Genomic DNA, 25508 nt, shown 5'->3' on the forward strand with positions numbered 1-25508 from the left:
CCTTCTCTGGACCGCCTCCATCCTGTCTGTCTCTTCGGAGATACGGTCTCCAGAACTGAGCGCAGTACTCCAGGTGAGGCCTCACCAAGGACCTGTACAAGGGGATAATCATTTCCCTTTTCTTACTCGATAATCCTCTCTCTTTGCAGCCCAGCATTCTTCTGGCTTTAGCTATCGCCTTGTCACATTGTTTCGCCAACTTCAGATAGTTAGACACTATCACCCCAAGGTCTCTCTCCTGCTCCGTGCACATCAGCCCTTCACCCCCCATCGAATACAGTTCTTCCGGATTTTCACACCCCATATGCATGACTCTGCATTTCTTGGCATTGAATCTCAACTGCCATATCTTCAACCACTCTTCCAGCTTCTTTAAATCCCGTCTCATCCTCTCCACTCCTTCCGGCGTGTCCACTCTGTTGCAGATCTTAGTGTCATCCGCAAACAGACAAACCTTACCTTCTATCCCGTCCGCTATGTCGCTCACATAGATATTGAACAGGACCGGTCCCAACACCGATCCTTGCGGCACTCCGCTTAACACCGCTCTCTCTTCAGAGTAAGTTCCATTTATCATCACACATTGTCTTCTGTCTGTTAACCAGTTTGCAATCCAGACCACCACCTCGGCACTCACTCCTAAGCTTCTCATTTTATTCACCAGCCTCCTGTGCGGGACCGTATCAAAAGCCTTGCTGAAATCCAAGTAGATGACATCGAGTGCTCTTCTTTGATCCAACTCCCTAGTCACCCAGTCGAAAAAGTCTATCAGATTTTGTCTGACAGGATCTTCCCCTGCTGCCTCTGGTCCTGCAATTCTCCCGACTGTAGATAGTTCACTATTCTCTCTTTCAGCAGCGTCTCCATTACTTTTCCCACCACCGAGGTGAGGCTAACCGGCCTATAGTTACCAGCCTCCTCTCTGCTCCCACTCTTGTGAAGCGGGACCACCACCGCTCTTCTCCAATCACTCGGCACCACTCCTGTTTCTAGGGATCTATTGAACAGAGATCACACAGCGGTCCCGCCAGCACGCCTCTGAGCTCCCTCAGTATCATGGGATGAATCTCATTGGGCCCTATGGCTTTGTCCACTTTCAGTTTTCCCAGCTCGTCCCACACATTCTCCACTGTAAATGGAGTTACATCTACTCTAATCCCCTCCAGTTTCTTGCTAACTAGTGATGGTCCTTCTCCTGGGTCCTCTTTAGTGAACACCGAACTGAAGTATTTGTTTAATATTTCTGCCATTTCTTCATCTCTCTCTACACATTGATCCTTTTCACCTTTCAATTTCACTATACCACTTTGAACTTTTCTCCTTTCTCTGATATATCTGAAAAATGTTTTGTCACCTCTTTATCTCTTTGGCAATCCTTTCTTCCGCTTGACTTTTTGCCATCTTGATTACTTTCTTCGTCTCTCTGTTGTACCATATATTCTTCTTTGTGCTCCTCCCTTTGGGATCCTTTATATTTCTTGAATGCTGTTCTTTTAGCTTTTATTTTGTCAGCCATCTCCTTTGACAACCAAATAGGTTTCATTTTCCTTTTGCTTTTCTTTACTTTTCTGACATAGATTAGTTGCCTTGATGATTGCTCCTTTTAGATTGGTCCTCTGATCCACATCTTTCTCGTTCTCCCAACCTTTTAGTTCTTCCTCTAGGTACTTCCCCATTTCATCAAAGTCCGTGTTTTTGAACTGTAAAACTCGGGTCTTCGTGCTTCTTGTGTGTATCCTGTGTGTGATATGAAACCATACCGTTTGATGATCACTGGTGCTGAGGTGGGCGCCCACCTGGACATCAGACATTATCTCCATTTGTGAGCACTAAATCAAGTATAGCTCCCTCTCTCGTGGGTTCCATTACCATTTGTTTGAACAAAGCCCCTTGCAGGGCATCCACTATTTCTCTGCTATTGTTAGATTCTGCAGAAGGGATTCTCCAGTCTACATCTGGCAGATTAAAGTACGATCACCACTTCTCCTCTTTCCCATCTTTTGGATGTCTTCAACCAGATCTCTGTCATGCTCCTCCTTTTGGTTTGGAGGCCTGTAAACCACTCCAATATAAATGGATGCCCCATCATCTTTTTTTAGGTCTGCCCATAGTGCTTCTTCAGTGCCCCATCTTCCTTGCAACTCAGATGCTTGGATATTGTTTCTGACATAAAGAGCCACACCTCCCCCTTTCCTATCCACTCTGTCCTTCCTTAAGTTATAGCTTGGTATTGCCGTATCCCAATCATGAGATTCTGTGAACCATGTCTCTATGATAGCAACAACGTCCAAGTCCGCCTCCACCATTAGGGCTTGCAGATCTGGGATTTTATTGCCCAAACTATGAGCATTTGTTGTCATAGCTTTCCAGCTTTTCTCGTTCAGGTTACTGCTTTTCCTGGACTCCTTTTGAGACTTTAGTTGAGTTTTGTTTTTCACTTCACTCTTTCCCTTTGCAGTTGTGCCACTGATGACAGAGTCATCCATCACAAAGAGATTTTTCCTTTGGTTACTGATCTGGAATTTCTGTATGCATTGGGTTTCTTCTCTCTTTTCAGGTAACACTTTAATCTTTTTCTCAAGAACTTCTTCAGTGTTTAATATAGAGAAGGCTTTTTGTACTTGTTGTACTTGATACAGTGTGTATCTCCACATCACAGGTCTAATTCTACCAGAGTCCACTGTAATCCTGGTTTTTATTGAGTTCCTTAATGTCCAGTGGGGGGGGGGGGGGGGGGTTATATTTGTGGGCTGCCCAGCTGTCAAGAATGGGTGTCTGTGGGTCACATGTCTTATTCTACCTGAGCCCACTGTATCTCTCTCTTTTTCTTGACTCCTGGTTTTTCTGTGGTAATGGTGAATTAATTCCTGAGTAATGTAATGTGGGTGAAATTCTCTTTATTGAAGCTAATTCAGCTTTAACTTCAGCCAGCTCCTTTTTCAAGGAAGAGAGTTCTGCCCAAATGGGGCAAGCTCTAAGTTTCCAGATGCTTTCCCTCAGAATAAAGGCTCCACAATATTTACATTGGATAGTCCTCATTTCGGTAAATTATTTGATTAACACCTAAGGAAATACCGATTTACTAATTTATCTTTTTGCCAATTATGAAGTTAGGCAGACTACATTAGAAAAGCAAACCTAGGGGTGGATGGGCAGAGGGGGAGGGTGGGAGGGAGTTAAACAGTTTAAACCTAGGTCAAGATGGGTAGAGCTGGACACTTTCTGGAACTTTACTAGTCCTTTAGCTATTAAATGATCCCACAGCACTTATATCCCAATATTAAACTGATTATTAAAGACAGCTATACAATAAGAGAGATACTGTTTTGTTTTTTCTTTTTGGTGGTTTTTTTGAATCTTAAAGCAAACCAATAGCAAGAAACCAAACAAATTAATATACAATAACTAGAAGAGAAAAGGATAATGAAAGCACAGAGCAGTATTTATACACAGAAGCTTCTACAATATAATAAATTAATAACGCTTTGAGGCTTATCTGCACTGGAAACAGTTGGCTCCTCTCCTGGGCTGTGCACAAGCAGTCTGTATTATTCCAGCTGGCTCTCAAGTTAGCTACCCCCAAACTGGCTTTACCTGGACACTTTCTGGAACTTTACTAGTCCTTACTTGGCAGCTATGGTCGCCTCCTTGCTAGTGCGACCCCCTAATTTGAGTATTGCATGAAGCCCCCCTTGCGGGCGCCATGCATATGTTAGGAAAGCGGGCGCTGACTTTTCAGCACCTGCTTTCTGCACTTTATATTGCATCGGCCCCTTTGAAGGTGGCTTTCTTGGTGACTATTTGTTTCGCTAGACTGATCTCTGACCTTCAAGCCTTTTCATGTAGAGATCCTTTCTTGAGGATTTCGGATTCGGGAGTCTCCTTGCGGGACGGTTCCAGCCTTTCTGCCGAAGACAGTATCATCTTTTCCCTTAAGTCGGTGGAGCTCCCAGCTTTCCCAAATTTGGAGGCTACAGTGACTCATGCAAGAGAGTTGCGGCTTTTGGATGTCCAGCGCACACTGTTGCGGTATCTTAAAGTAACTAACAGCTTCCAGTTGTTGGATCGCCTTTTTGTGCTGTGGAGTGGTGCAAAAAAACAAATGGGAGGGGCATAAGGTGTTAAAAGCCACTATTGTGTGGTGGAAATTCAGCAAGTGTCACTGCAAGAATTTGCAGGATGGCTACTTGGAAGTCTTGACACACTTTAGCCAGGCATTATTGTTTGGATGTCCAGACCCCAGATGCCATGGGCTTTGGGGAGAGTGTAGTTTGAGCGGGACTCTCGCGGTACCACCCTATTTAAGGAAGCTTTGGTACATCTCAAGAGTCTGGACTGATCTTGGTACATACAGGGAAAGGAAAATTGATTCTTACTTGCTAGTTTTCGTTCCTGTGGTACCACAGATCAGTCCAGAGCCCCACCTAGTTGACATAGGGTGTTCAGGAGAGTCTGCTTGATCTGTTGGTTGTAATTAATCTGAAGAATGGCACAGGTTTTGTTTAGCCCTTAACGTTTTTTTTAATTTGGACAAATTTATCTGTTCTAAGTTTCCACGTCCTACTGCTCATTCAGGGGATATTAGTTCGTGGTTGGTATTAGTGTTTCTACTATCTTGGCTTTGGTACAGTTCAATACTGAGAGGACTGCAGGTGGCATGTCAGGTTATATGGCAGTGTCAGTAAAACTTTCTCTGTCTCCATCTGTTGGAGGGGAGGCAAAACCCAGGGGTCTGGACTGATCTATGGTACTATAGGAACGAAAATTAGCAGGTAAGAATCAATTTTCCTTTCATGGCTTTTTCATCTAGGAACTTATCCAAACCTTTTTTAAATCCAGTTATACTAGCTGCCGTAACCACATCCTCTAGCAATGAATTCCAGATCTTACTGTGCTGAGTGAAATAATTTTCTTCAATTTGTTTTAAATTGCTAACTTCATGGAGTGCCCCCTAGTCCTTCTATTATCTGAGAGAGTAAATAACCAATTTACATTAACCTGTTCAAGTCCTTTCATGATTTTGCAGACCTCTATCATATGCCACCTCAGTCGTCTCTTCTCCAAACTGAACAGCCCTAACTTCCTTAGCCTTTCCTCAGAGGGCAGCCATTCCATGCCCCTTAAATTTTAGTAAACCTTCTCTGCTCTTTCTCCAGTGTAACTTTATCTTTATTGAGATGCGGCGACCGGAATTGCACACAGTATTCAAGATGCAGTCTCACCATGGAGCAATACAGAGGCATTGCCGTCCATAGTTTTATTTTCCATTCCCTTCCTAATAATTCCTAGCATTGTTTGCTTTTTTTGATCACCACAGCACACTGAGCTGACTATTTCAATGTATGATGCCTAGATCTCTCCTGGGTGGTAACTCCTAAGATAGACCCTAACACTGTGTAACTACAGCAAGAGTTATTTTTCCCTATATGCATCACTTTGCACACGTCCATGTTAAATTTCATCTGCCGTTTGGAAGCCCAATATTACATTGCAGGAGGACCTTACGAAACTGGATCATAATCTGCTTGAGATTTAACTACACTGCATAATTTTGTGTAATCTGCAAATTTGATCACCTCACTCATCATACTCCTTTCCAGATCATTTATAAATATATTAAAAAGCTCTGGTCCAAGTATAGATCCCTGAGGCACTCCACTGTTTACCTTTCACCACTGTGAAAACAGACTATTTAATCCTGCTCTATCTTTCCTGTCTTTTAACCAACTTGCAATCCACAAAAGGACATTGCCTCCTATCCTATGACTTTTTAGTTTTCTTAGAAGCCTCTCATACAGGACTTTGTTGAATGCCTTCTGAAAATCCAAATGCACCACATCTACCGGTTCACCTTTGTCCACATGTTTATTCACCCCTTCAAAAAAATGTAGATTTGTGAGGCAATACTTCCCTTGGGTAAATCCATGCTGGCTGTGTCCCATTAAACCATGTCTATCTAAATGTTTTGTAATTTTATTCTTTAGAACAGTTTCCACGATTTTTCCAAGCATTGAAGTCAGGCTCACCAGTCTGTGGTTTCCTGGATCACCCCTGGAGCCCTTTTTAAATATCTGGGTTACATTGGCCATCTTCCAATGTTCAGGTACAATGGATGATTTTAAGGATAGGTTACAAATTAATTGAAATAGGACTGAAATTTCATTTTTTAGTTCTTTCAGAAACATGGGGTGTATACCATCTGGTCCAGGTGATTTACTACTCTTCAGTTTGTCAATCTGGCCTACCACATATTCCAGTTTCACAGTGATTTGGTTCAGTTCATCTGAATTACCACCCTTGAAAACCGTCTCCTGAACGGGTATCTCCCAACACCTTTTTCAGTAAACATTGAAGCAAAGAATTTGTTTAATCGTTCTGCAATGGTCTTATCTACCCTAAGTGCCCCTATAACCCCCTCGATCATCTAATGGTCCAGCCGACTCAGTTTTTATTATGAGTTTTTGCTTCTACAGCCAACTTTATTTCAAATTCTCTCTTAGCCTGTCTTATCAATGTTTTATATTTAACTTGCCAATGCTTATGCTTTATCCTCTATTTTTCTGATAGATCCTTCTTCTAATTTTTGAATGAAGATCTTTTGGCTAAAATAGCCTTTCACCTCACTTTTTAGCCATGCCGGCAATTGTTTGACCTTCCTTCCACCTTAATGCGTGGAATACATCTGGACTGCGCTTCTAAGAATTTTATTTATTTATTTATTTTTTAACAATGTCCATGCCTATTGCACACTCTTTACCTTTGTAGCTGCATCTTTCAAGTTTTTTTTTTTGTTTGTTTTTTTAAACTATTTTTCTCATTTTATCAAAGTTTCCCTTTTGAAAGTTTAGTGCTAGAGCCGTGGATTTACTTGCTGGCCCCCTTCCAGTCATTAATTCAAATTGATCATATTATGATCACTTTTGCCAAGCAGCCCCATCACAGTTATCTCTCGCACCAAATCCTACATTCCACTGAGAATTAGATCTAAACTTGCTCCCTCTCTCGTCTGTTCATAAACAAGTTGCTCCATAAAACTGTCATTTATTCCATCCAGAAACTTTATCTTTCTAGCATATCCTGATGATTCACTTACCCAGTCAATATTGCACTTCCTGGTGTGTGTGTGTGTGTGTGTGTGTGGTATAGAATAAAGAGTATATTTGGAGACTGCACAAGGTATTTTGCTGAGGGAATCTTTCTAATTGGAATAATGCCCTCAGTATATTGGTTAATCAATATTTTGAACTTCTTTATGGCTTGTCTTTGCTCCACCATTCTTAAGTCCTGAGGCTTTTGTCAAACTTGTGGATTAAGAGGAAAGTGGGTAATTTTCAAAAGGATTTACATACATAAACTATGGTTTTATGCATATAAATGACCTTTTAAAAATTACCTGGGGGGGAGAGTTTGCGCATAAGCATTCACAAAATCAATTTTGTATATACTTTTACTGAGACTTCAAATAGGTGTTTTGTGGATATGATTTACACGAATACTTTCAATTTTCAAAAGCATGTGCATAATATATAGGGATGTGTAATCATTGTTGATTCATTTCATTCGTTTTGGAAGTACACACGTATCTCGCGAATGAAGAGTAGGTGCACAAAAGTGATGGTATATGCATATGTAGATAGCCACCCACATATATTTTATTTATTTAGGTTTTTTATATACCGGCATTCATGATAAGATCACATGCCGGTTTACATTTGAACAAGGAGTGCAGGATAACATAAAACTGAAAACTCGTGCATTGGAAATGAAGTTACAATGAACAGGGGTAATGGAACTAGGAGAAGAGAGAGAAAGGCATGAGTAGGTTAACATCATAGTTAATTATTTACAGTGCCGGAGTGGAAACATTGTTTGAGTAGATGAGGTGAGATTTAAGAGTGTTCTGGGAAGGCTTGTTTAAATAGCCAGGTTTTAAGTCTTTTTTGGAATGTAAGGAGGCAAGGTTCATGGCGAAGATTCGTGGGAATGGAGTTCCAGAGAAAAGGTCCAGCTGTTGAAAAGGCCCGTTCTCTCAGGGTTATGTGCCCCGTGAATTTCGTATTGGGTACCTGGAGGGTTCCTCTGAATGCTTCTCTGGTCGGTCTTTTGGAGTTATGTTGGCTGAGAGGGTGTTGAAGGTCGAGTGATGTAAGGTGGTGGATGGTTTTGTATATGATGGTGATGGACTTATATATAATTCTGAAATGGATGGGGAGCCAATGAAGGATTTTTAGTATGGGGGAGATGTGGTCCCTTCTTCTGGTGTTGGTAAGGATTCTTGCCGCCGCATTTTGGACCATCTGTAGTGGTTTAGTATATGACGAAGGGAGACCTAGTAGGATAGCGTTACAGTAATCTAATTTTGCAAAAATAATTGCTTGAAGAATTGTTCTAAAGTCATGGAAATGGAAAAGCGGTTTAATCCTTTTCAGCACTTGGAGTTTGTGGAAGCAGCCTTTGGTGGTACGATTGACAAATGCTTTCATGTTCATCTTGTTGTCAATTAAAGCTCCTAGGTTTCTGACTTGGGAGGAGAGTGAGTTGATATGCATGCCATCTGTTTTGCGTGCCTCCTCTCCATTCATGAGATACATGTGTACTGTACTGCCGAAAGTAATGAAACAAATTAACCAACAAATACACATCCCTAATATACACACAGTAACACCTAAATCTGCGTTAAAAATTTGAGCTAAGATCTGCAGGTAAAACGTAATTGCTGACTTTAGCCTATGCGGGCTGTTTGCACAATTTGAGGGTCATTTTCAACTTTGGGTCATCTGTTGAACTGAGGGACTGGACTACAGTTTTCATGTACCTGTTTAGGTGCGCTCATGTGAAGAGAGACTTGGAGAAGATGAAAAGTATTTGCTGGGTTTCCTGTCCAACCCGAGACGTTTTAATGTTGCAGTCACCAGGCCAAAAGCTTTGCTTATTGTGGTTGGAAATCCTCATGTTCTTATAAAGGTAAGTTTTAATAAATGCATTTCTTGGTTCTAAAGTGAAGTGGAATGAAACAGTTTAGGTAGATTTCTTAGTGTATACCATCCTGTACAAGATGCATTGTTGACCAAACAAATGTGATGGGTATTCCCAAAGTTCACTTGATACTCACAGCTGCCTACTTCACTGGCTAGTGCTGTAAATCACATCTTTCAAAATGTAAGCTAGAAACATTATCTTCCATCCTTCCACCACAAACCAAAGGGTTTTGTAATAGGCACAGTTTGTGGTCTGGTCTACAGCTTTAGTGAGGCCTTCCATAATGCATGAATCCTCCAGGAACAACTTCTACTACTGTTAATATGCGACTTAGGTAAGAAAAGGCTTGATAGTGTACATGGAACAATTTCTGATAGCCAGTTCTCCAAAACAAGTATCAGTTGGACATAAACAGAATGTTTTTTAGATAATGTAGATCTAGAGCCCATGACAATATTATAATGCTCCTGTAAAGGACAGTTTACAATATGTATTCTGTTTCTCGGAGGGCAAGCAGAATGGCAGCCCTCACACATGGGTGACGACATTTAGAGCCTGACACAGAAATTTAATTTCAGTTTCTAGAAACTTTGAGCATGCCCTGTTAGTCATGTGCAACCTGCTATACTATCATGCATCCATGTGTGGGCCTCTTCAGTCTTTTTTTCCACAGAGCCCATCGGTCAAAGATCATTCTCTTTCCTGCTGTTAAGGAACTATCTATATTCTAAAAGTGCAGGGATCTGTTTTTAGGGCCCCACAGTCTTTTTTTTTTTTTTTCTTCTCCCTTATAGTCATTTAGGTTTTTCATATGTTTTTCTTTTTGGTGGCCACATGGTGCACGGGTACCTGTGCATCAAGGTGGCATTGGTCAGTTTTTTTCCTGACAGTCAATCAAGTTTCTGCGTTTATTTTTTTTGTTTCGTGTCCCTGAAGGAGAAGAAATTTGGTTGCTTCAACAAGTGCCCCCTGTGCGAAAGGATCACATCTGTCATGCACCCCCATGATAGATGTATCCTTTGCCTGGGGGTCAACCACAATGTCCTGGGGTGTTCCCTCTGTGCAACTATAACCCTTAGAAGGCACTGTTCCTGGCTTGACCTCATGGAAAACCACTTTGAGATTCATAAATCAGCTCAACTACATCTGAGTCATTGACAATGAGAGACCCATGAGCTGCACTGACTGGCAATGCATAGATATTTGGGGGACCATCAATCCCTCTCAACATTGAGTGCCAGACAGGACCAGGGGGAGACATTTATCTGGCTCCTCCCATCCAAAGAAAGTGAAGAGTTCAGACTCTTCAGATCAGCATCTCAGAGCTCTGATGACATGCATCAGATGAAGGCGAAGAAGCATCGGAATCTGTCAATACGCAATTTTAGGATTGGGGACATTCTGGCAGCAGGCTTGAATCTCCCAAAGTGTTCCCCATGGGAACTTGGGTAGGAGAGCTAATCCTCCATTCAATCCTGGGAATTCCATCAGTTTTTGAGGGTGAAGGTGTCAGCCATCGATATAAACTAGAATACCAAGAATACATGGCCTCGTCAATTTTTGAGGAGGAGGTGGATTGTAAGATACAGAGCATTGGTGGCCCTGCAGATGAACGAGCAATTAACATAAGAACATAAGAAATTGCCATGCTGGGTCAGACCAAGGGTCCATCAAGCCCAGCATCCAGTTTCCAACAGAGGCCGTACCAGGCCACAAGAACCTGGCAAGTACCAAATACTAAGAAGATCCCATGCTACTGATGCTATTAATAGGAGTGGCTATTCGTAAGTAAATTTGATTAATAGCAGTTAATGGACTTCTCCTCCAAGAACTTAACCAAACATTTTTTGAACCCAGGTACACTAACTGCACTAACCACATCCTCTGGCAACAAATTCCAGAGCTTAATTGTGCGTTGAGTGAAAAAGAATTTTCTCCGATTAGTCTTAAATGTGCTACTTGCCAACTTCATGGAATGCCCCTTGGTCCTTCTATTATCCGAACGTGTAATTAACTGATTCACATCTACTCATTCAAGACCTCTCATGATCTTAAAGACCTCTATCATATCCTCCCCTCAGCCGTCTCTTCTCCAAGCTGAACAGCACTAACCTCTTCATCCTTTCCTCATAGGGGAGCTGTTCCATTCCCTTTATCATTTTGGTCGCCCTTCTCTGTACCTTCTCCATCGCAACTATATCTTTTTTGAGATGCGGCGACCAGAATTGTACACAGTATTCAAGGTGTGGTCTCACCATGGAGCGATACAGAGGCATTACGACATTTTCCATTTTATTAACCATTCCCTTCCTAATAATTCCTAACATTCTGTTTGCTTTTTTGACTGCTGCAGCACACTGAGCTGATGATTTAAAAGTATTATCCACTATGATGCCTAGATCTTTTTCCTGGGTGGTAGATCCTAATATGGAACCTAACATTGTGTAACTACAGCAAGGATTTTTTTTCCCTATATTCAACAGCTTGCACTTGTCCACATTAGATTTCATCTGCCATTTGGATGCCCAATCTTCCAGTCTTACAAGGTCCTCCTGTAATATATCACAATCTACTTGTGATTTAACTACTCTGAATAATTTTGTATCGTCCGCAAATTTCATAACCTCACTCATCGAATTCCTTTCCAGATCATTTATATATATATTGAAAAGCACTAGCCCAAGTACAGATCCCTGAGGCACTCCACTGTTTACCCTTTTCCACTGAGAAAATTGACCATTTAATCCTCTCTGTTTCCTGTCTTTTAACCAGCTTGTAATCCACGAAAGGACATCATCTCCTATCCCATGACTTTTTAGTTTTCGTAGAAGCCTCTCATGAGGGACTTTGTCAAACGCCTTCTGAAAATCCAAATACACTACATCTACCAGTTCACCTTTATCCACATGTTTATTAACCCCTTCAAAAAAATGAAGCAGATTTGTTAGGCAAGACTTCCCTTGGGTAAATCCATGTTGACTATGTTCCATTAAATCATGTCTTTCTATATGCTTTACAATTTTGTTCTTGAGAATAGTTTCCACTATTTTTCCCAGCACTGAAGTCAGGCTCACTGGTCTATAGTTACCTGGATCGCCCCTGGAGCCTTTTTTAAATACTGGGGTTACATTGGCCACCCTCCAGTCTTCAGGTACAATGGATGATTTTAAAATGTAAAATGTTAAAATGTAATTTTCCAAACTTAACCTGTTTACTGTAAACCGACATGATGTCCACAACGAATGCCGGTATATAAAAATGTTTAAATAAATAAATAAATGATTTTAATGATAGGTTACAAATTTTAACTAATAGATCAGAAATGTCATTTTTGAGTTCCTTCAGAACCCTAGGATGCATACCATCTGGTCCAGGTGATTTGCTACTCTTTAGTTTGTCAATCTGGCCTACTACATCTTCCAGGTTCACAGTGATTTCGTTCAGTTCGTCTGACTCATCACCCCTGAAAACCATCTCCGGAACTGGTATCTCCCCAACATCCTCATTTGTAAACACGGAGGCAAAGAATTCATTTAGTCTTTCTGCAATGGCCTTATCTTCCCTAAGAGCCCCTTTAACCCCTCTGTCATCTAATGGTCCAACCGACTCCCTCACAGGTTTCTTGCTTTGGATATATTTTAAAAAGTTTTTATTATGAGTTTTTGCCTCTATGGCCAATTTCATTTCAAATTCTCTCTTCTCCTGTCTTATCAATGTTTTACACTTAGCTTGACAATGCTTATGTTTTATCCTATTTTCTTCAGATGGATCCCACAACAATTTCAGGACGTTTTCCAAAAGGTAGTTCAACAAGGCCTGGAGTGTGACAACCACGAAGTCCACTCTGCGTAGGACGTGTTTGAAACCGCAATGAGGGTTGCGGTGGCTGGTATCTGGGCTTGTCGCATGGCCTGGCTTTGTGCTTCCGATCTCCAACCTAAAGTACAGGATTGTCTGGCAGACCTTCCCTGTACAGGGGAGAATCTCTTTGGGGACAAAATTAGAGGCGGTAGTACAGCTGAAGGATTATCACGAAACCCTTCAGCAGTTGTCAACCAGCACCTCGGACACCTAGCCCTTGGGCAAGAAGCCACCCAGACAATTCACAAGATGCCCATTTTACCAGCCACGAAAGTATTATCCACCGGCGTCCAGAACAAGACCCCAGTGGGCACCAGCTAGATCAAGGGCAGAAGAGCCACGTGCCCCTTGTCGTCCCCCCCTCAGAACCCTGCCACAGGGTTTTGACTGGCAACGAGGGAGTTCGAGCCAGCAAACCCTACCTTTAGAATACCGTCCCCCCAATGGGGGGCTGCCTGCAGCTCTTTGCCGACCGGTGGATTTCAGTTACCTCAGAACAATGGGTCCTATCCATCGTGCAGTGAGGTACAGGTTGTATTTCCAACGGACTCCTCCACATTCTCCTCCGTGTCCTCAGTGGAGATGTTCAGGGAACCAGCAAATGCTTCCATTAGAGCTCTCCGCCCTCTTAATGGCTCGAGCAGTCGAACCAGTACCGCCAGGCCAGCAGGGTGAAGAGTTCTACTCCAGGTATTTCCTGATTCCCAAGTAAACTGGTAGCCTTCATCTGAGGGCGTTAAACCGTGTTTTGGGTTTTTTTTGTCACTGATCTCTCTCCTCAGAGCTGGGGACTGGCTCTGCTCCCTCGATCTCAGCGCATTCGCCCATATTCCCATTTCTCCTGAACATCGGAAGTATCTTCACTTCATGGTAGAAGGGGAACAGTATCAATACTGGGTGCCACCTTTCAGCCTGGCATCAGCGCCCTGCGTCTTCACAAAATGCCTGGCTTATCTCAGGAGGCAACGGGTAATGTCTTCCCCTACCTAGACGATTGGCTCATCAAGTGGCTTCAGACGGTGCGTTGCATTCCCTACATTCCACTATATATGGTCTAGAGGGCCTGGGATTTCTAATCAACTACCCGAAATCCCACATTCAGTCGTCACTACAGTTGGACTTCATCAAAGCCTGGTTTGATACTGTCCAGAGGAAGGCTGCCTTGCCCCAGGACCAGGTGATAGCCCTCAGTTCTCTAGCAAGGATATTCTCATGCTGCCTGCATGTCTCTGCGCACCAGTTTCTGTGCCTTTTGGAGCATATGGCAGCGACGGTTCATGTCATACTATTCGCTCATCTGCACATGCTGGACGCTGTGCTCACAGTGGCACCAAGCAATCCAGGATCTTTGAACTCGTATCTTTGTCACCACGCCACTTCAGCAATCCCTTGTGTGGTGAGAAGAGGATGCCTTTCAGAGTCCCTCAGCCCCAGATTGCCTCACCACAGATGCGTCTCACACGGGTTGGGGAGCCCACTTTGCAGACCTCAGTACCCAGGGTCAGTGGTATGTGTAGGAACAGTATTTACAGATAAACTTCCTGGAGCTAAGGGTGATCCGTTATGCCTTTGAGTATTCTGGGATCACTTGATGAACAAGGTAGTCCTGGTTCAAACCGACAATCAAGTAGCAATGTGGTATTTGAACAAACAAGGGAGGACAGAATCATTCCTCTTCTGCCAAGAGGCAGTACAGATTTGGTCCAGGGCTCTCGCAAGAGACATCTTTCTCTGAGCCGTCTACCTCCCAGAGATGGACAACATCCTGGCAGATTCGTTGAGTTGGACCTTCCGACCCCACGAATAATCCCTGAAATAAGAGGTCACAAACTGCATCTTCTGCCTCTGGGAGACCACGGATGTAAATCTGTTTGCTTCCCCGGAGAACAGGAAAGTGGATCAGTTCTGCTCCCTGGTCCAAGCGGGCAAGGGGTTGCTGTCGAATGTCTTCTCGCGTCACTGGGGCACCGGCCTCCTGAACGCTTATCCTCCCTTGCCACTGGTCTCGAAGACGCTTCAAAAACTCAACAGGACCAAGGCACCATGATCCTGATTGCGCCTTCTCCATGACCTGGCCTCACGCCCTCTGATTTGGCTGGGGGCTGCTCCATACCGGATCACGCAGGATCAGGGCAGGCTGCGCCACCCCAACCTCCAAGCCTAGTCTCCCATGGCATACATGTTGATCAGGTGACTGCGCAGACCCTGGGTCTTTTGAATGGTGTCTCGAGTTCTGTTGAAATCCAGGAAGCCTTCCACGAGGAGATCTTACAGTCTCAAGTGGAAGAGGTTCGGTGTGAGGGGCATGATTTGGACCCGTTCTCATGTTCCACACCAAGGCTTTTGGACTAACTGTTGTACCTCTCAGAGGCTGCCTTGAAGACCACTTCTGTGAGTTCATCTCCGTGCTATCAGAGCATATCAAGTTCATGTTCCTGTTCCATGTAAGACACACATGTTAAGTCACCCCAATGTTATATGTAAACCGAAATGATTAGCAACATTGTTGCTAGAACTTCGGTATATAAAAAATGTTAAATAAATAAATAAATATCATTAGGGGATGGATGGTGCCTCTATTTCCACCCATCCATTTGTAGGGCGCTTCATGTGAGGCTTATTGAGGCTTAAACCTCCGACATGACCCACAGCGGTCTCCTAGGACCTCAGTGTGGTCTTGATCCATCTTATGAGAACACTGTTTGAGCCTATGAGATCTTGCGATCTGAAGTACTTATCCTGGAAGGTCGTGATCTTGGTGGTGGTCACCTAAGTGCGCAGGGTCAGTGAGATTCAGGCTTTGATGTCTTCTCCTCCTTATACAAAATTTTGTCATAAGGTGGTTTTGCATACATCCGAAGTTCCTTCCAAAGGTGGTCTCAGAATTTCATCGTAAACAATCCATTGTCCTGCCCACCTTTTTTCCAAGACCACACTCTCATCAGGGTGAGCGTGCCCTGCACACTCTAGATTTTAAAAGAGCCCTGTCTTTTTACATGGAACGAACAGCACCTTCTCACCAGTCCACTCAACTCTGTCTCCATTCACAGGAACAGGTTGGGAGTTGCAGTATCCAAACAGACCTCATCCCGTTGGCTAGCAGACTATATTTCTTTCTGCTGTGAACAAACAAGACTACAGCTTGAGGGCCAAGTCAAGGCTCATTCAGTTCAGCCATGTCCGTTTCAGTGGCTCACTTGAGAGCGGTATCCGTACACAAGATCTGCAGGGCAGCGACTTGGAGTTCATTCCACAAATTCGCCTCTCATTATTGTCTGGACAAGGATGAACGAAGTGACATTCTTTTCGGTCAGTCGGTCCTACATAATCTATTTCAGCCATGAAAACCCATTTCTTCCTACCTCGGCCCTTTGTTTGAGTGCAGGCTTGCTCCCCATGTTCTAGCAGCTCTAGTTGTTGTGCACGTCTGCACCCATAAAATGCTGCATATGTTGGGTGCAGCCTGTAGCTACATATTCACCCATGTGTGAGGACTGCCATCCTGCTTGTCCTTGGAGAAAGCAGAGTTGCTTACTTGTATCAGGTGTTCTTCAAGGAAGGCGGGATGTTAGTTCTCACGAAACCTGCCAGCCACCCCACTGAGTTGGGTTTCTTTCGGTTTGTTTTATTTTTCGCAAATTCTATGTTATAAGACTGAAGAGGCACCCCATGTGGATTGTGGCATGCTGGGCATGCTCAGTGTGATAGTCAAGGTTTTCCATGCCAGGCTCCATCTGATGATGTCACCCATGTGTGAGGACTAACATCCTGCTGTCCTTGGAGAACCCCTGTTACAGGTAAGCAACTCTGCTTTTTCCTGGCTAGCAGATTAGCTCACCTCAGTCACAAATGCAAGACACAGATAAACCTTCACCAAATAAGAATAAAAAGACCTTAAAATATAAATAGAAAAATGCAGACAAAAAACGGAACTGGAAACTACTACAAGCCAAACTCATATGCAGTACAACAGTACAAAAACATCACCATTGCTCATAAAACAAAATCAAGAAATATAATATTGTAAACATAAAATATCTCAAAATAGATGATGAATAAAACATCTAATTAAAAAGAATTTCAAAAATCCTTTAAACATTTCCTAAAATTCAATTAAATATATTTCAAAACAGCAGACACATCAAATATCACCCAATAATTAAAACTAATGAAAAACAACCTTTGATTTCCAGTCACCCTTAGATTGGGGTGGATTAGTGGAGGGGAGGGGGAGGCGCAGGAGAGGCAATAAAACAAAAACTTTCTCCTTTCTCTTATATACACACATGTTCACTCTTGCACCATTCTACCTCCTTTTCTTCCCTCTTCTACATCCTCCCTTAAGAACATAAGAACATAAGAAATTGCCATGCTGGGTCAGACCAAGGGTCCATCAAGCCCAGCATCCTGTTTCCAACAGAGGCCAAACCAGGCCACAAGAACCTGGCAATTACCCAAACACCTAGAAGATCCCATGCTACTGATGCAATTAATAGCAGTGACTATTCCCTAAGTAAACTTGATTAATAGCAGTTAATGGACTTCTCTTCCAAGAACTTATCCAAACCTTTTTTGAACCCAGCTACACTAACTGCACTAACCACATCCTCTGGCAACAAATTCCAGAGATTTATTGTGCGTTGAGTGAAAAAGAATTTTCTCCGATTAGTCTTAAATGTGCTACTTGCTAACTTCATGGAATGCCCCCTAGTCCTTCTATTATTCGAAAGTGTAAATAACCGAGTCACATCTACTCGTTCAAGACCTCTCATGATCTTAAAGACCTCTATGATATCCCCCCTCAGCCGTCTCTTCTCCAAGCTGAACAGCCCTAACCTCTTCAGCCTTTCCTCATAGGGGAGCTGTTCCATCCCCTTTATCATTTTGGTTGCCCTTCTCTGTACCTTCTCCATTGCAACTATATCTTTTTTGAGATACGGCGACCAGAATTGTACACAGTATTCAAGGTGTGGTCTCACCATGGAGCGATATAGAGGCATTATGACATTTTCCGTTTATTAACCATTCCCTTCCTAATAATTCCTAACATTTTATTTGCTTTTTTGACTGCTGCAGCACACTGAGCTGACGATTTCAATGTATTATCTACTATGACGCCTAGATCTCTTTCTTGGGTGGTAGCTCCTAATATGGAACCTAACATCGTGTAACTACAGCTAGGGTTATTTTTCCCTATATGCAACACCTTGCACTTGTCCACATTAAATTTCATCTGCCATTTGGATGCCCAATCTTCCAGTCTTGCAAGGTCCTCCTGTAATGTATCACAGTCTGCTTGTGATTTAACTACTCTGAATAATTTTGTATCATCTGCAAATTTGATAACGTCACTCATCGTATTCCTTTCCAGATCATTGATATATATATTGAAAAGCACCGGTCCAAGTACAGATCCCTGAGGCACTCCACTGTTTACCCTTTTCCACTGAGAAAATTGACCATTTAGTCCTACTCTCTGTTTCCTGTCTTTTAACCAGTTTGTAATCCACGAAAGGACATCGCCTCCTATCCCATGACTTTTTAGTCATGGGATAGGAGGCGATGTCAATCATTCATGCCCTTCCCTCTCCCTCATCCCCTCCTTGTCATTCAACCCCCTCACCCTCTTCCCTTTCCTCTGACACTCTCCTTCCCACTCAATCCCCTTTCCTTCCCTCTGTCATTCACTCCCACTCACCGCATTCTCTTCCCTCTGTATCACTCACGCCCCCTCCCATTCACTCCTTTCCCTCTGCCACTCATTCTTATTCAATCCCCTTCCCTTCCCTCTGTCACCCTCTTATGTTTCCTCATTCTCACCTCCTTCCTACTCATCACCACCTGCCTCCCACCCACTCCATTCCACTCCCTTCTCTTCCTCCCTCTCATTCACCCTCTCCCTCCCATTCATTCCTTTCCCTGTCACACTCACCATCCTTACCCCCTTCCCTTCTTTCCCTCACTCCCCCTTCCCAGGCCTCACTCTCACACACCCCCCTTTCATTTTCTTACTCAGACCCCTTCCCTTTTACTAAGAACCCATATAACTCACACCTCATCCCCAGAATGTTGTCATGTATCTGACAGCTGGATGACAGAAGCCTGGTGGCAGATCTTTATCAGATCCACGGCAATGCAGGGCCTCTCCTCGCTGGCTGGGGGTGGAAACCCCGCCAGCATGATGTCACTGCCTCTCGCTGGCAGGGGGTTGGAATCCTGCCAGCATGTCACTACCAGTGACGACATGCAGGATCTCCTCTTTTAGGTGGGGGCAGGAACCCTGCCAGTGTATAATTAAAGCCAAGCTCTGGCCTGCCTACATCCGTTAAGGTCCGACATTGCACTGGTCAGCGCATCACAGGGGCAGGCAGCATTGATGGGCCACTTATAATGTAATTGTAGAAGAGAGAAACAGGCTGGATGAAAGATTATGATGACCCAGATTTGGCCTGCGAGCTGTAGTTTGCCCTCCCCTGCTTTAGAGGAAAACGTGGCCCCACCTAGAGAAGCCCCAAAAGAACCCCCAGACACTTCTGCAATGCAAATCTTGCTACCGTGGCTTTAGCTACTGAAGTAGCAAGGCCCCTCAGCAAATGCTTTTTTTTCTTTCAAGTTTATTGCAGCCGCTGCTTAAACGGTCTCTCAAAATAAGAAATAGCAATCCAAATCAGTCAAGGAAGCAAAAAGGGGCAAATATCCTAAGGGATATTCTGTTCTATTTTATTTTAAACTATGTATGCCTTACTGTACACTGCCTCAGGCTTCAGTATTTGGTATAAATACCAATAAATAATAGAAGAGGGAGAAGGGAAGAATCTGCCCCTGCTCCCCTGGAAGTCCCTTGGTGCTGCACCTGCTCAGCACCAAGGGTGCTCAGTACTAGGCTTTCACCTCTGGAGCCAACCTCTCCTTATTACACAGAAGAAAACCTCCTAAGGACCCTGCTGAACTGAGGGAGGAAGTGAAACTTTCACCTCAAGAGCTGTCCAAGCACTTTTCCAATCCAGCCTAATAGGCTGATATACAGAGCATAGGATACATGCCTACCATCTACTAGAGATAGAATATGGGCAGGCTGGTATCAGCACAAATGCTTAGAAGAAGTGATGTCAGCAAGCCTATTGATCTTTTTCCATCTGCTGGTTGGTGAGCATAACCAGATTGTCTGGACTGGCCTGATTGGATGAGGAGGAAACATAGCTTCCAATTGATTTAGTTGCATTTATATAGATTCAACTATTATCAATTCTTGTACACATACCACAGTCTATGAAATTAATATCTATTCTCTCTCCATTATCATCTGCCTATGCTTCCAGAGCGGGGACTTAAATAGATGTTAATTCTGAAACAGGAAATTAGAGAAGGTACTTGAAGTACTTATAAAGAAGAATGGATAAGGCCAGGGAACACAACGGTATACATTCCAAGATATTAAAAGCTTAAAAAAAAAGTCCTGATTGAAATCTTTAAAGACAGGGGAGGTACTAACACACTGGAGGAGAAACGCTCTAGTAGCACTACACACCTACAGGCTGATAATACTAGTGGCTAGGCACCATCCAGCAAGGCCCTGGGGACAGCCTCATGAGTTTTAGTGGCTCTTTGGGTTATTGCAAAGATTGGTGGTAGAACATGGGTATAGGGGAGGGCCTTGATATTACTTAAATGTGGGAGCACTTATGTTCATCTACCCAGGATGATAGAGAACCAAAGAGGAAGACAACAGAAGCAGATTTACATAGCAGCAGCATTCTAGAAGTGATCAAGCTTCTGCATCTGGCAGCTGGGATATACCCATGATAGTATAGACCAGGAAAATTGGGCAGAGTGGATGGACAAATTGGTCTTTATCTGCTGTCATCTGTCAACAGTGGCACAACTGCAAAAGGAAAGAGTGTAGTGAATAACAAATCTCAACTAAAGTCTCATAAGGAGTCCAGGAAAAGCAATAACCTTAAAGAGAGTACCTGGAAGGCTATGACCACAAATGCTCATAGTTTGGGAAATAAAATCCCAGATCTACAGGCCCTAATGACAGAGGCAGAATTGGACATTGTTGCTATCACAGAGACATGGTTCACAGAATCTCATGAATGGGATACAACAATACCAGGCTATAACTTGTTAAGGAAGGACAGAGTGGATAGAAAAGGGGGAGGTGTGGCTCTTTATGTCAGAAACAACATCCAAGCATCTGAGCTGCAAGGAAGTTGGGGCAAGGAAGAAGTACTATGGGTCGACCTAAAAAAAGATGACGGAGCATCCATTTATATTGGAGTGGTTTACAGGCCTCCAAACCAAAAGGAAGAGCTGGACAGAGATCTGGTTGAAGACATCCATAAGATAGGTAAGAAGGGAGAAGTGGTGATCGTGGGTGACTTTAATATGCCAGATGTAGACTGGAAAATCCCATCTGCAGAAACTAAAAATAGTAGAGCGATAGTGGATGCCATGCAAGTATCTTTGTTCAAACAAATGGTGTTGGAACCCACGAGAGAAGGAGCTATACTCGACTTAGTGCTCACTAATGGAGATAATGTCTCCGATGTCCAGGTGGGCACCCACCTCAGCACCAGTGATCATCAAACGGTATGGTTTAATATCACTAAAAGAATAGGGAAAAGAACCACAAAGACCCGAGTTTTACAGTTCAAAAACACAGACTTTGAGGAAATGGGGAAGTACCTGGAGGAAGAACTAAAAGGATGGGAGAATGAAAGAGATGTGGATCAGCAGTGGACCAATCTAAAAGGAGCAATCACCAAGGCAACTGCTCTATATGTTAGAAATGTAAAGAAAAGCAAAAGCAAATTGAAACCTATCTGGTTCTCAAAGGAGGTGGCTGACAAAATTAAAGCTAAAAGAGCAGCATTCAAAAAATACAAAAGATCCCAAAGGGAGGAGCACAAAGAAGAATATTTGTTTCAACTGAGGGAGACGAAGAAATTAATCAAGTTGGCAAAAAGTCAAGCGGAAGAGAGGATTGCCAAGGAGATAAAAAATGATGACAAAACATTTTTCAGATACATCAGCGAAAAGAGAAAGGTCCAAAGTGGTATAGTGAAATTGAAAGGTGGTAATGATCAATGTGTGGAGAGAGATGAAGAAATGGCAGAAATATTAAACGAATACTTCAGCTCTGTGTTCACTAAAGAAGACCCTGGAGAAGGACCATCTCTACACAACAAGAAACTGGAGGGAAGTGGAATAGATGAAAATCCTTTTACAGTAGAAAATGTATGGGAAGAGCTAAAGAATCTGAAAGTGGACAAAGCTATGGGGCCTGATGGGATTCATCCAAGGATACTGAGGGAGCTCAGAGATGTTCTGGCGGGTCCGCTGTGTGACCTGTTCAATAGATCCCTAGAAACGGGAGTGGTACAAAGAGATTGGAGAAGAGCAGTGGTGGTCCCGCTTCACAAGAGTGGGAACAGGGAGGAGGCTGGCAACTAGAGACCGGTTAGCCTCACTTCGGTGGTGGGAAAAGTAATGGAGTCACTGCTGAAAGAGAGAATAGTGAACTATCTACAGTCAGGAGAATTAATGGACCAGAGGCAACATGGATTCACCAGGGGAAGATCCTGTCAGACAAATCTGATTGACTTTTTTGACAGGGTAACCAAGGAATTGGATCAAGGAAGAGCGCTCGATGTCATCTACTTGGATTTCAGCAAAGCTTTTGATACGGTTCCGCACAGGAGACTGGTGAATAAAACGAGAAGCTTAGGAGTGAGGGCCGAGGTGGTGACCTGGATTGCAAATTGGTTGACGGACAGAAGACAATGTGTGATGGTAAACGGAACTTTCTCTGAAGAGAGAGCGGTTTTAAGTGGTGTACCGCAAGGATCGGTTTTGGGACCGGTCCTGTTCAATGTCTTTGTGAGCGACATTGCGGACGGGATAGAAGGTAAGGTTTGTCTTTTTGCGGATGACACTAAGATCTGCAACAGAGTGGACACGCCGGAAGGAGTGGAGAGAATGAGACGGGATTTAAGGAAACTGGAAGAGTGGTCGAAGATATGGCAGCTGAGATTCAATGCCAAGAAGTGCAAAGTCATGCATATGGGGAGTGGAAATCCGAATGAACTGTATTCGATGGGGGGGGAAAGGCTGATGTGCACGGAGCAGGAGAGGGACCTTGGGGTGATAGTGTCTAATGATATGAAGTCTGCGAAACAATATGACAAGGCGATAGCAAAAGCCAGAAGAAAGCTGGGCTGCATAGAGAGAGGAATATCGAGTAAGAAAAGGGAAGTGATTATTCCCTTGTACAGGTCCTTGGTGAGGCCTCACCTGGAGTACTGTGTTCAGTTCTGGAGACCGTATCTACAAAGAGACAAAGACAAGATGGAAGCGGTACAGAGAAGGGCGACCAAGAAGGTGGAGGATCTTCATCGGATGACGTACGAGGAGAGATTGAAGAATCTAAATATGTACACCCTGGAGGAAAGGAGGAGCAGGGGTGATATGATTCAGACTTTCAGATACATGAAAAACTTTAATGATCCAAAGACAACGACAAACCTTTTCAGACGGAAAAAAATCAGCAGAACCAGAGGTCACGAGCTGAGGCTCCGGGGAGGAAGACTAAGAACCAATGTCAGGAAGTATTTCTTCACGGAAAGGGTGGTGGATGCCTGGAATGCCCTTCTGGAGGAAGTGGTGAAGTCTAAAACTGTGAAAGACTTCAAAGGGGCGTGGGATAAACACTGTGGATCCATCAAGTCTAGTGGGCGTAAATATAGAGGAGGTGGTAAAACACTGCACAGAGCGGCAGTAGCCACAGAGGCATTCACGGAGCGGGATGCCAGTGGCCAGTAGTTGTTCCACCTTCAGGCAGCAAAATACTGCACGGAGCGGCAGTAGCCACAGAGGCATTCACGGAGCGGGATGCCAGTGGTTTGTGTTCCACCTTCACGGAGCGGAAGGTTGGAGGGCTGCCATCTCCAAAAAAACAAAAAACAAAAAACAAACAAACAAAACAGAGTTGGGTAAGAGTATGGGGCAGGGGTGTGGCCGTTTATTGCGGCAGTTGCTACCCCTGATTGAGCTGGATGTTCATTGGGATGCGGATACGGCACTGCTCTCTGCATTGGTGGAGGGGTGGAAGGGAATTGGGGCCAGAGGGTGCTGGAAGCCAATAGTGACGGGGGAGGGGGAGAAAAAAGGGGGGGGGGGAAGATTTAAAAAAAAAATGGATAAACTGCGTAGCTTGCTGGGCAGACTGGATGGGCCGTTTGGTCTTCTTCTGCCGTCATTTCTATGTTTCTATACTTTCTAGCAAAACTAGAAAAGGTACAGAGAAGGGCAAAAAAAAATAGAATATGGAACAGTTCCCATATGAAGAAAGACTAAACAAATTAAGACTCTTCCACTAGAAGAAGAGACAATTTAGAGGAGGATTATAAAATCACAAGTGAAGTGCAACAACTTAATAGGGAACTATTTATTTACTCTTAAATAGTGCTAGGACTAAGGGACAATTATCTAGTTGCAGGCTTATAATAAGTTTAAGAAGTTTTTTCAGTCAATTCATGATTCAGCTGTGGAATTTGTTGCCAGAAGATGTGGTCAGGGCAAGCAGTATAATTGTGTGTTAAAAAAAAGTTTGAACAAATTCCTGGAGCGTACATGGGTTCAAGGACTCCTGGGTTTTGCCCAATTCTGTACCTGTGCTGAGGGGTTCCAATGTGAATACCTCCAGTTACTAACATGTCTGCTTACAAAAACCGATCAGTCATCTACCCTCCTCCCTTTTCCTTTCCTATTGTAATATATTTCTATATAAATAGCAATGATACTCTGAAAGAGTAATGATATAAAAAGCACGATTACATTTTTCTCTTAGCAATAATATCACACAATACAAAAGAATATAAGTAGAAAAAAAGAATATAAAAGCAAAGCTAAGCTGAATATACATATGTACAAATTGATAGAGATGTGCATTCATTTTTCCCAAATTAGGAAAGTACAGTACCTACAGTACTTGAATGTAATCCACTTTGAAGTGCTGAAAAAAGTGCAAAAACAAAAAAGCAGAATTGTGCTGGCTCAGTAAGAAACACCAGGGTTTCCCTCTTCCACACAGCTAACTTTCCTTCCAATCAGTCCTCAGGACAAAGATCTTTTAAGTATGAAATTATTTATTGTACAGATAATTTTCCATTACTTACAATTGTTGCTTCCAAACGTATATATGCCCCAGGCAGAGATCTTCGTAGCTGGAGATAGGCAGGAGAAGGGAGATGGAGTTTCTTGGGATTCAGGGTGAGAAGGCAAGGGGTTCTGAAGCTGATTAGTCTTTAGAATTAAAGCGATGAGAAGAAATGTAAAAAGCTAATTGTATTACAGAGGCTGCAGGCACTTCTAGCTTTGAGGTAGCATGCTTGAGACTGACTAACAGTCTTGGAGAGTGATTACAGGAAAGGTCCCCATAAGCTGGGGCTAGAGGGCGAGATCCAATGGTAGCGAGCCTAGGATCCATGTGACGCAGGGGGGAGCATGAAGGGCAGTTCCTTGAGCCAGTAGGGCACTTGAGAAGACTCAAGTTAGATTGAGAGAGCATGCACACCCTTCCCAAAGAGAGAAGCAGGGAGGTGGGAGTTTCTCTTAAAGGCAAAACTCCCCTTAAAGGCAAGGCTCACAGGCTTTTATTATGGGTT

The 25508-nt window shown here is 43.3% G+C and overlaps 1 protein-coding gene across 4 annotated transcripts in view; it reads left to right on the forward strand.

Moving 5' to 3' along the window:
* Positions 1-25508, forward strand: part of MOV10L1 (Mov10 like RISC complex RNA helicase 1) — a 546310-nt gene that overhangs the window by 446807 nt on the left and 73995 nt on the right. For all 4 annotated transcript variants that reach the window (XM_029617025.1, XM_029617022.1, XM_029617023.1 and 1 more), the window contains one exon: positions 8824-8964. In XM_029617025.1, coding sequence (XP_029472885.1) covers positions 8824-8964 — 141 coding nt within the window. The remainder of the gene's footprint in view (positions 1-8823; positions 8965-25508) is intronic.

This window comes from Rhinatrema bivittatum, chromosome 9 (assembly GCF_901001135.1).
Source record: "Rhinatrema bivittatum chromosome 9, aRhiBiv1.1, whole genome shotgun sequence".
Classification (NCBI taxonomy): Eukaryota; Metazoa; Chordata; class Amphibia; order Gymnophiona; family Rhinatrematidae; genus Rhinatrema; species Rhinatrema bivittatum.